The 12,753-nt window shown below is 38.6% G+C and overlaps 2 protein-coding genes across 6 annotated transcripts in view; one reads left to right on the forward strand and one right to left on the reverse strand.

Moving 5' to 3' along the window:
• The window catches only part of CPT2 (carnitine palmitoyltransferase 2), a 68,511-nt gene that overhangs the window by 35,218 nt on the left and 20,540 nt on the right, over positions 1-12,753 (forward strand). The window lies entirely within an intron of this gene.
• SLC1A7 (solute carrier family 1 member 7) overlaps positions 1-12,753 on the reverse strand; it is a gene marked incomplete at its 5' end in the record, with an annotated part of 51,485 nt that overhangs the window by 26,652 nt on the left and 12,080 nt on the right. For all 4 annotated transcript variants that reach the window (XM_083847027.1, XM_083847026.1, XM_083847025.1 and 1 more), the window contains one exon: positions 7,501-7,716. In XM_083847027.1, coding sequence (XP_083703153.1) covers positions 7,501-7,716 — 216 coding nt within the window. The remainder of the gene's footprint in view (positions 1-7,500; positions 7,717-12,753) is intronic.

Consider the following 12,753-nt stretch of genomic DNA (forward strand, 5'->3'; position numbering starts at 1 on the left):
TGCATAACTCCTATTACAAATACTAGGCAAAATTCTTGCTGCAATTACACTACTGAATATCTGAAATACTCATTTGGAGTTCTGACTACACCATCTGTTGATTCAAGGCATTCAGTTTTTACAGACCTTTTTAATAAGAAATTAGGCCAGCAGCTGCAGGTATAGCAGATGTTGTTTCCTTGATTCAGAACACCCATTCCCTCTGGGGCACTCTGCTCTGCAGCAGCAATCTGGTTTTGCTCTCAGACTTTGATGTTATCAGTACTTAATCCCTGCCACACCAGGCAGTCGTTGGCTGCAGTCTCCCGGGCTGTGGAATTAAAGCCACCTGTTTTGTTGTTTTTTTTTTTTGCAACGTACTTGTCCTCGTAATATTTTACTGGCCTATATTTGCGTTGGACATAAAACCGTTTAGGACATTCTGCTCTCTGTCCTATATTTCTCACGTAAGAACTAATATAGCTGTGCTTGAAAGAACATTGTTTTAAGGCTGCATATTTGACAGTATTCAGTACAGCATGGGTACAGAGACAGTAAAAATGGAGTCTGAATAGTTTGACATGAAAACTATGAAGTTTCCAGGTCTTACAGCTCTGCAGAAGAATGAACAGCACTATGGTTCTTATTTACTAGAGTCTCATGTCAGGTGCCTCTTACTTCTCAATGACATTCCCTTAACCTCAAAAATTCATTTGCATTTACTCTCCTGTGGATGACTTCATCATCAACTGTGTAGACTCCTGACAACTGTTACTGTACCACATAAGCCATGAATCATGCCCTCAGCCATATAGGAATACATCTGAAATAGCTTCCTGCTGATGTCAGTTGCACTCCTGAAATCAAGGGTAAAATTCAATTCAGCAAGACTGAACAAATTACCTATCTCAGGGTCCATGTGCATGTTGCACATCAGTGATCATCTCCAGTGCCTCATCTCATTGGAATGGAATGGAATGGAATGGAATGGAATGGAATGGAATGGAATGGAATGGAATGGAATACAATAGAATTAGAATTAGAATAGAATAGAATAGAATAGAATAGAATAGAATAGAATAGAATAGAATAGAATAGAATAGAATAGAATAGAATAGAATAGAATAGAATAGAATAGAATAGAATATTTTGGTTGGAGAGGACCTACAAAGATCATTGAGTCCAACTGCCTGACCACTTCAGGGCTAGCCAAAACTTAAAGCATATTATTTAGGGCATTGTCCAAATGCCTCTTGAACACTGACAGGCATGGGGCATCAACCACCTCTCTAGGAAATCTGTTCTTAATATCAACCACACTAGTCCCTGCTAAATGGACCAAAGTACACGTCTGCAAATCAAAAGCATTTAAATCCTCATTATTGTGATAAAAGATACTAACAGAATGCAAAAATCACTAATAAGGACTAAGCCATTGTGTCTTGCTTGTCTTTTTGCAGATCAAGGCAGGACTAATATTATAGAGTCATTTTGACAAATAGACCTGTTATCTGTCCTGAAGGTAACACTGTTGCATGGCATTTCAGTTCCAGGAAGGGATCTGGAGGGTGAACCTCCTTACTCTGCTTCTTCTCAGAGACAAGGTCATGACACAGCTCTAACAGTGCTGTAACTTTCCAAGAAACTCATTCTTTGTGGTAGAAACACAAGTACATCACATTTTTAAGAATCTTGAAAAGGTTGAATCATATCAAAAGTAGCATGACAGGCCCAACACATATGCACTATTGTTCCAGGAAAGCAAAATCATTTAATAACAAGTGTTCATCCATATCAGAACATGTCCAGGCCAATTTTCAGGAGAATGAACAATTTATTCCCCTTTAGGGCTGAAGATTTCCTAATGCAGTTTTAACTCCTGGCCCCCATGTATCTCCCACTCTGTGACCAGAGGGCAAAAAAGTCCACTTTGTGTTCCATCTCCCAGTCATCATCTTCATAACAGAATTATCTCTTTTTCCATGTTGGTTTCCTTTTATGCCAAATAGGAACCACACATGTAGGGGCTTCAGAGGCCTTTGTAAATACTTGAGGATCGGGATTCTGAGCAGCTTGAAGTGCTTAAAAATTAACCAGAAGAGAACATCTGGTCACTTACAGTGTTCAACAGTGCTGGCACCAGGCTTGTTTTGTGAGATAGAAGAAAACTGGCAGTTTGAAACTAATAAAAAAGGCTAGTTTGCCATAGGAAACATAAATATTTCTATCCAAGTAACACAGTGGCGTTTGGTAAAAGATAGAAGAATGTAGGCCAAGGTTATTAAAAAAAGTTCTTTCATAGTTTAAACCCTGGGTCTTTTAATGCACTCTTTAATATCTTATTGCCTGTATATACAATTCAGTCTTCAGCTGTAAACTTCTTTAAGCATAATTTCTCATTCTGCACAAGCTGGACTTTTTCCTAACTACAGCAGATACTGGGTTTTTCCTGCCCTGTTTTGAAGAAATGTAATTTGTATTTAAAATAAAATAGTCTTTAGCTTGAAAAGGGGGAAAGGAAATTATTTAAAACTGTTTAGAATTCCCATGAAAATATAAATCCTCTACAATATTTATATCCTATTATAACTATTAATGGTGTGTGTGTGTATGTGTATATATATATATACATAATATACATTTATATATATATGTAAAACAGAAAACAAAAAATACCACCACCACCAAAAAGCCCTCTTTTGGTTAAAGCTGGCCAGCCAAACTTAGTTTCCAGATACCTGCTTCAAAGTCTATTACATTGGATGCAATCCTGAATATTCAGAGTTAAAAACTGCTCTGATTTATTCTTCCAGTAAACTTCCGGAGTGTACAAACTCTTGTGTCATGCTTGGATAAGGCATGATTTGATCCTGTCAATATTCACTGAGTTGTTTTATTTGGAGCTTTTAAGCTGAATTCGCTCACAAGGTCATTCTGTCTGGTTAGACTTGAGAAAGACTAAAAATATATGTGAACTCTATATTCTCGGTGCCAATTTGCACACATGATCAGCTGTATATAAAACAGGAGTGTGAACCTTCAGTTTGGCTGGGATTTGTTTCCTAATGTGAATGTTCACAGTGTATGATTGTTTATTTTTATCTCATCAGCCAAATTTTATTTCCATTGATGACAAATGCAAGTAGCATGAATTAAGTTGCAACAAAATTTACCCTTACAAATTAAAGGTATTTGAGAATGGCAATGGAGTGTGGTGGAAATAGTAACTGCTAATGTAAACAGCGTGGTCCTGTGTAATATATCTTGATTCACAAATGTGCATTTTCTAGTCTGCTTGTCAGGTGAATATATGTTTCCGAGTTAAACAAACCAAGTTCGACATTAATCCTTAGTTGGAATTTCTTAAATTGGACGTTATTCCTGCAAGTGTGGCCCTTTTTTGTCCTTTTGGGCAAAACACTGGAGATCTGAATTACTTTTAAAAATGGTTATCTTGCCTTTCTTCATTTCTTAACTCAAAAAAAACCACTAAAAATTCACTCTTATTTTTGGGAAAAAGTACAGTTAATTTCAATAATTCACATAGAAAAAATAAGGTAAAGATCTGTGTTGATCCATTGCTATTATTTCCATTGAGGTGCCCCAAAAGCCACATTCCTAGAACAAGACCCCTACTAGGTCTCATACAAGCTGTGAATATTTCCTCTGGCACCACAGATTTTTCTGAATGACCCTCAGTGACCTTTTTTTTTTTTTTCATGTCTCGGTTCTCAAGCTGTAAGAAAGGAAAACGGATCATCCCTACCTCAAAGAGGTATTGCACATCATGAGAATAAATGCATTAAAATTCAAAAGGCATGAGGTGCTTTGATGCGTTTAAGAGTACAAGAAGATGATCCTTAGCCTGAGGATTTATAGTCTTAAATATGGAAGAAAATACAATTTCATGAGCCTTGCAGTGCCCATACCAGAAACTTTGAATATAATTAAGACAGGTTTGTAGATCTGTCTCAATCTAGTAATAATGAGGCATCTAAAGAGAGAAGCATCTTTAGAACAGCATCTTCTGTAAAGCTTCAGACTCACAATTGCCTTCTGAATTACTTGTGCTCAGCCCAGATCCTTGCACAATGCAAAAGAGGAGGGGCAAGTTATGGAAGGGCAGATTCCTGCACAAGTGTGAAAGTGAACTAGCTGGTTAAATGGATGTCAACCACAGACAGCAAAAGATGTATTTTATTTAAAGTTGGATCAGATTAAAGCAAAATTCAGACACTTAAGGCCAAAACAGCACAAAAGATTTTCATTAGAAAGTAGAGTGTTGAAAACATGTGTATTATGCTGCATTCAGTGGCCTTCCTGTCCAGGCTGAATCCGGGAGAAAATTGGTAGGGGCAGATTCACATCCACAGATCTTGTCCTCCATCTCTGGAGGTTTCCTTTAGAAAGGAAGCCTTTCAAATACTTCTGTTCAGAGTAGCAAAAAATGGCTGACTTGTGGATACAAGTTTCAAGGCAGGAAATTCAGTATGATAATCAGGTAACATATGTCCTGGTTGATGTGAGGTTTAGGGTCATTTCAGAATCATGTGGTACAGTGTCCTAATTGTGTCATATACACTCGAGTTTTTGTTATTGTTTTCTTTTACATAATAGGCAAATATATGGGGGAAGCACCACCTGCAAAATACTACTGTGTATATGGTACATTATGCTATTCCTCCATATCCCACACGTACTCCAGAAATATGAATATTGATTAATGTTGTGGATGTTTAGAATGATGATGAGGCTCAGCAGCAGTTCTTTGTTTTATTTATTAAAACCACTTCTAGAAGCAGAATCCTCACCCAAAAATTCCAGAAATTAAATTTCTAGCAACATCCTTCCTCCCTGCCAAAAATTCCGAACCTGGCAATGTCCTATACAACATCACATGAAATGATAATACATTTCATCATTTCAAAATGGCTTCAAATCTGAAATAAGCGAGGGGGAATAGGTGTATCACCATGCCAAGATTCATGCTTTTAAAATAAACCCCACAATTATGTCACGTATATCATCTCTCCACTTATATGTTTAGCATTCTTTATTTGAAAAATAACAGATGTTTCTTGCGAGAACTTCTGTGCACATGTGCAATTGATAAATTGGGAGGAAATTAATGAATTGAGAAGATAAGCCAATCTGGGCCTAAAAAGATGGTCTCCAGCTGTGAATGGAAGTGATTTATCATTGAGCTGAAGGATCAGCTTTTCTAGCTCAAACCAGCAGATACATCATTACATTTAATCCAGACTTCCACAAAGATATCCAGGAGTTTTGCAACTGACTTCAGCAGAGCCAGGATTTCACCCATAGTATTTATCTAGGCTGAAAGCCCACTCCCCACAGTTGTATTATTATTTATTTATTTATTTAGTGAATGTGGTTATTTCTGTAGTGGAGGAATAAAAACCATCAGTCTGTGCACTCAGGGTAGAAAGAGAATGCAGCTGTAGCTGGTTCCTAGCACAGAAACAGGAGAATGAGCTTTAGTCTATCTGTTCAAGCCTCAGTAATAAGAGTGGCTAATTGGCCTGTCATTGTTGACACTTGCCCAAACCAAAGACTAAACTAACATGCATGGGTGGAAACATGCATACCCGAAATAGGCATGGAAACTGTTATAATTTGCTTAGGTGAGTGTTTGTAGGAAGAGAAATTATAGATGATGCAAATGCTTAGATCACAACATAGTATTTTACCTGCAATTAGACTCAACCGAATAAAGCATTCCCAAATAGAATAAAGCATTCGCCACTGAATCTGTGGCGTACAGGGAGCTGAACCAGCCAGATAGAGAGGAGGGGGTGAAATCATAATTAAGATCTTGGGTTCTAGTCATACAGCAATTCAGTTGTTTGATGCAAGTATAATATTATAGAACTGAATTTAAACTTTGCAACCCCACATTGTTTTTCATCTGACATCTCCATGAACTGGTTTACTCTTGCTTTCAAAAAGCAATGAGGCTATTACAAAGGGATGGGAACCTATGGCTAGAAAGACCCTTTCTAGAGCTAGCTTTAAGGCCAGTTTGGGTGTACCATTGCACCATTTATCTCCCTAAGCATTTATATGTTTAAGAATGAGGCCTTAGGAAACAGCTGAACACCCAAGAAAAGGCTTCTAAACACTGACACTATGAAAATAATAATCAAAAATATACATTTTTGTTAAATTCCCTTTTATGTCTATCTTTCTCAGATTTAAAACTCCAGTTCCTTCCTCCACCTATGAGAATTATAGTCCTTCATGCAGCAGAAGCAGAATATTGTGATTTAACTAGTCACAAGCATACACATGAATCCCACTGCACATAGATCAGAGCAAATTCACCAGGGAGATAGGGAGATACAACTACATGGGCATATTCCCCTTGCAGATGAAGGTGGTGGTTTTGTGGAAGGCTACAAAAGAGAGTGCTCTCAGCTACTGCTCCATGACTAATATAATTTGGCACCTTCTCAGTAATACATTGATACAACAGAAAAACATACGGCTTTCAGATGGGCTGGCTAAGTGCAACTTGGATGAGAAAGAAAAGATCTTTGTAGGCTTTTCATCCCACTTCCTTCTGATTTGAGGTCCCAGTAAATCTAATGAAAGTACTTTGTGTGCTGATGCTCAGTCTGGGTCAGGAACTTGGGTTTTTGAAAGAAAGATTGTCCAACATTTTGTATTTTAATAAGTAAAACTCCAAAGAGAATTCTTCGTGGTTCAGGCACACACTGGGTCTAAAAGCCTTGCCCAATATATTATGAGATCACCGGCTTGAGGAATCACTCAAAGGCAAAACTTGATTTTTTTGCATGAGCAAAATAAATCTGAGGCACATGCTGGGTTCAGTCAGGAAACTCATCCCACTAGCACCTGAAATGTGGATACAAAGAGGGATATTCAGGCAAGGCCATCAAAATACCTATTCAGGCTTCAAATGCTGGCCTAATAGAAGAACCCTCTCTTCTGCCAAACAAAGCAAAACAAACAAAAAAAAGCGCCACAAAACAGAACAAGTAATATGATAAAAATAAGGAAAAAAAAGGTCACAACAGTGGTCTTTCTAATTAAATCCTTCATCTGAGAGCTGCTATGAGCAGTTATAACAGTATTTTCAAGAATTATTTCCTGAAAAATGTGGGTTTCAGCCCGTATATTTAAGGTTTTTCATATTACAACTGTCTGCCCTTATTTAAATTAACATTATATCTTAATACTGCCTTCATATTAATAATAGATTTCATGATGAGCTTCACAGGCTGCACTTGATTCTGTGGGAGTGTAAAAACCAGCGTTGTTAGTATTTCTGTTACATTTGGTGTCCATTTATTTAAATTTTACTAGGAAGTGACAGCATAAGCATCTGATAACTTGAAAATCATCTGCAATTTACTTTTTCTTAATTTAAACAAAGTGTTCATCATTAGGTTCAGAACTTATCCTCAGGCCACAATTCCTGATGTGTTTATGTACAAAATGTTACCTCCAGAAAACGGAAAGAATGAATGTAGTTACCGGATTAAGTCTAGCAGTGCATCTGCAGAGCTCATGATGGGCTTTCCACCCTCTTCAGTGCTCTCCTTCTGTGCTGCTCCACCAGGATGGATAATGGAGACCATAATTATTCCCACAATCACAGCCACAAATGTTGTCCATAGATAGTAAGTGACGGTTATGATACCTAATCGGCTGGAAGTCTTGGCATCCAGGGCTGCTAGCCCAGACATTAAGCTGTGGAAAGAAAACACAAGATATATGGTATCTTTTGCATAATGTTAATGCAACAGAAAACCCGATTTCCTAGTTATTCCAGTTTACCTGCTTCTTGTTTGATTGCCTGCATATTTTTTGAAGCTTGCGGTAATGCAAAAGCTGTAGCACTCGTGTCTAAAAGAATATTTCCTGCTTGCCATGTGGGATCCTGGTTACTTGGAGGAACTTGCAAGCTTGGGCTGCCCACATGGGGACTGAATCCTGTCGACTGCTCCTTGAAGCTCAACGGGTAGTTTCACATGACGTGCTCTACTCTGTGCTGTGCTGGTGCAGCCTCACCTTGAGTACTGTGTGCAGTTTTGGGTGCAATAAGATAAGAATGACATAAAACTGTTAAAGAGTGTCCAAAGGAGGGCTACAAAGATGATGAAGTGTCTAGAGGGCAACATATATGAGGGGCAGCTGAAGTCCCTTGGTTTGTTCAGCCCAGAGAAGAGCAGGCCGAGGGGAGGCCTCATGGCGGCCTGCAGCTCCCTCACGAGGGGAGCGGAGGGGCAGGCGCTGAGCTCTGCTCTCTGGGGACAGCGACAGGACCCGAGGGGACGGCATGGAGCTGGGACAGGGGAGGGTCAGGCTGGGTGTTAGGAAAAGGTTCTTGACCAAGAGGGTGGTCGGGCACTGGGACAGGCTCCCCATGGCAGTGGTCACGGCACTGAGCCTGCTGGAGCTCAAGAAGCATTTGGACAATGCTCTCAGACAGATGGTTTGGTTTTGGGGTGGGCCTGTGTGGAGCCAGGAGTTGGATTCCATGATCCTTGTGGGTCCCATCCAACTCAGGATATCCTGTGATTCTAACCTACATGTTTGATAGCAAATAATTAGTCGTGCAAACTTAGGTATGAAACCCTACACATAATTCTACATAACTGTAGAATAATTCAGGTTAGAAGGGTTCCCTGAAGGAAATCTGGTCAGCCCCCTCACTCCTTCCTGTGTGAAGGAGGACCATGATTTCAAAATGAAAAATACTAAGGGGCAAGTTGGACATACAAACTCCTTCAGGGGCAGGCGTGGCTGTGCAGTGGGAGCAAAGAAAATGCTGTGGTGATTTCACCATCATCTTTCCCCTTTGGCTCCTTTCCACTGCCAGAGGATGGTCAGTGGCCTCATAAAGCTTACCTCTGCTAAGCTATATAACTCTCTACCAAGTGTTTAACTCACACTGGCCCTCTTTTACAGGCAAATTAGGGTAGTTCTTGACCCCTGAGTTTGGTCCAGGCTGCTCTGACATAGATCCTGGTGCTGTTTCCAAGTGGTCTGAGGCTAAGATTTGAGTTTAGTGTTGCCTGGGGTTTTACACTGAGATTTTTCTTTGAATGATTCTCTGTAATCTCTTCAAAGGATGCATGTCAGGAAAACTGCAGGTGAAATAAAATACCACATTTGCTATTTGGTGTGACCTGATGGTCCGGCTTTATCATCAAAACAGAACCGATTATTGGGCTTTTCTACATAAATAGTCATGTACTAAGCTGCACCTCCTTGAATAAGATCTTGACCTCACTCTGGTCAGTAAGGTTGTCTAGAGCCAATACTAAAGTGCAGCTTAACCTTTATAGTAGATTTAATGAAATCAAATGGGTGGGATTTAGTGCTCAGGTTCCTGCTATCCTCTAGATTAATTAAGAAAATGCATTGCTTTTCTGCACTGCCAATCTCTTATCTAGGATGTTTTTTGTTAACACTACAGGAGCAAGGGGAAACATTCATTGCATTGTAATGCAGATCATTTAGAAAATGAGTATCTCCATATCTCTCTCTTCTAACCGTTGTTCTTCCCTCTCTTTTATCATTCTGAGAAAAATTCCACCTTTCTGTGTGCCTTTAAAGTATTGTTTACAAACACAGCACTACATATTAAAAAAAACAGTAGCAGCAATGATGCTTAGCTCCTTGGCATCTCCCTGGGATGCGTCCATATGGGAGACTCAATATTCTAAAACAGTGAGTTAAATGTTACATGTATCTCAAAATACTGCATTACTTTTCTGTAAAACAATCATTATGTTGTTACTTAGGTTTCTAGGACTGCTCACACAGTTCTCACAGGCTGAGGTTTCACACCACCTTCGGTCCCCATACCACCACCCCAGGAAAAAAAAGAAAAAGTATAATCAGGTTGATTTCTAGCTAGGTGGATGTTTTTCATAGTAATCATTTTCTGTGTTCATCATAGGTGTATTATACAGGGAAATGGCCATCAGTGGTACGAAGGGCTGAGCCTTGACCAAGCAGATCTGTAGTTTGTAGGTAGGACACCATGCAGGCTGCTTACTTGGAGAAGGCACTAATGAGGAGACAGACAGTACAGCTTTCTTCCTGGTACTGCCTGGAAGCCATTATCATTGTGGGAATGGCGCACTGTTTCTCTTGTCCCTGATGCCACTGTGTTGTGTTTGTTCTACAGAACAAACTTCTCTCTTGTTCACCTGAGAAGTATGTTCAGGAGAACTTAGGGGCAAAAATCTTACTTAAGCATGCCCAGTGGGCCATCTGCTTTTGGGGGTGCAACCTCAGCCTCAGATGTTGGGTGGTTGGGATCTGGGGGAATGTTGTGCTGCTAGAATCTAATCATACATACATTGGCTCTTAGGTGGCAAATCCTGAGGGGGCTAATAATGAGATTGCTCTGTCTTGGGGATATTCATTAACAAGATCATCATCTGTAATGAGATTATCCTGTCACCAGATAAAGTCATGCTCAGTTCATGCTGTGATGAGAAAGTCCTCAAAAGTAATTAACTATGGAGGCGCAACAGGAGAAACTGGTGTGATGAAGGATGAATAAAGGTCTGGGTTCAGATAAAGCCCTGTGTTCTTCATGGCCCACAAAGCTCAGTTTGAAGAAGGGACAAGAGGAAGAAGTTTTCCAGAATCTGCAGAGTAATGTCAAACATTTTAAGCAATTGCTCAGACTGATTTTTAGGAAGAAATGCCAGTAACTAGTAAGGGACTGTAGTCACTCATTAACTACTTCTCATTTGGCTTGATACATTTGATGTCAGAAGGAATAGGACAGAAGACATCAAGATTAATAGACATACTGAGCATCACAGCTACTGTATGAAGTCAGTAATGCACAGTTACATCACGGGATTTCCTCACTGCTGATCCCTAGAGTTCCAGCATTCACATAGTGTAGCTGAAGAAAGATGAGAAAAAATACTCTTCTCATTTCCTAGGGAATAGGGAATTCAGAAGGAATAGCTTCCAAATGGTTTAACTAAAGATCACTGTATTGTATTCAGGTTTTCCCTTAAAAATAATTTTTATCAGACGTGCTTGGCTACATAAAACCCTTCCCAGCAGCTTCCAAGCTTCTTCTAAGACTGAGCAAAGATATTCCCATGCCATTCAGTACTAGACTGTCGTGAAACACAAAGGAATGAAAAACGGGATACCTTTAATTCTTGTCAAGCCTTAGCATCTGATTAGGCTTGGAAAGATATTTGATTCATAGGTTAAAATCATCTGACTTACTATGTAGCTAAGTATCTTCCACAAGTATGTTTTGTGCATAGCTTCCATAAAATGTTTTAACGATTGCCAAATGGACAAAACAGGATTAAGACAATAAAAAACAATCTGCAGCTTTTCTGAATAATTACAGTACTTCTCACTCATTTAATGAGTCTGGCAAGAAAAAAAAAAAAAACACACAAAAGTTCTTATTTAGGGACCATTTCTTAGTTTGTATAGAAAAAATATAATGTTGAGAATAAGGCTTCCAAAATATGTATTAATGAGTTTTAGATGAGATATTAAATCTTGCAGAGCAGGATTTAAGTGAAATCCCTGATTACTACAATTACAGAGGTTTCTTGCACCTTGCTTTGAAAACAGCTGGTGCTGGATATAAGTGCAGACATCATCATAAACTGAGTAGCCCCATGACTTCTTTGTCTCCTGCATAGGTTGTTCCAATTACATGTGAAAATTATCTTTCTGTGGCTTTTCTTTTTGCTGTCTAGAATAGTCTGCTTCATTGTTTTAGTCTCCCATCTTGTTTGTCCAACAGCTTTTGGATGAAATTGTGTATTCTCAGAGACTAAACACAATTTGGAAGAATAGCCTCCAAAACTGTTGCATCTGCTACATATGTAAATATCTGTCCTATGGTCCTTATATTTCCATGGCTTTCAAGCCTCTTCAGAGTTGTGTTTTGATGACCTCAAGATCTCTGCACAATGCAAAATTCATGCTCCACAATATTTGAAGGAGTAGAAGCTTATTTAAGGTTTGTATTTTTATTCATAACAATTAAAAGATGTCTAGATTTTTTTACTTAGACTTGGGTAATTCTAAATCTACTCTGATTTGTTTCCTGGCAGTTCTTTTCATGCAGCCAAATTTGTCTTATCTCTTCTCTGAACTAGTCACATTTTTATTGGTGAAAGAGAGTCAGGAAGCCAATAAATAAAATAGCATTTTGGTCAATGGCTGGAAATGGAAAACAATTCAAAAAAGTTTATTTACTTGCAGCATTTTAGTGGGGCAGATATTTAATGCTTAATTATTTCACTAAGACTTCAATTGTTTCATTGTTTATAGTTACTAAAAAAACAACAGCTAAATTACTTTGTCTAGGATGGCTTGATTAAAATTTATTTACTTTTTTTTGGACAGTCTCTATGCGATTTATGAAAGGTTACAATAAATTATTTCTTTATTGGGTCCTTGTTGAGGGAGAAATGTGAAGAGGGAAGCCAGGATCAGTGGAAGAATTAAAGAAACCTAGATTAAGTTCGTAAGGGGAAAATGGAAAGAAAGAGAAAGACCTCAACAACTCCAGGAATTATTTTTATATGTGACTAAATAAAAAATTAAACATTGTAATAATACAAACAAATTAAACTATTAAATACTATGTCTTACGTCTGCTTTGATAAAAACCTGCCTAACCCCCCCTCTGCAACCACCAAAAAAAAATTATTACAGCAATTTTCAAGTAATGAGGAAGGGAATTCTTTTGACATCCTGGAAATCTAATTAGTC

This window comes from Anser anser (assembly GCF_964211835.1).
Source record: "Anser anser genome assembly, chromosome: 8".
Lineage (NCBI taxonomy): Eukaryota > Metazoa > Chordata > Aves > Anseriformes > Anatidae > Anser > Anser anser.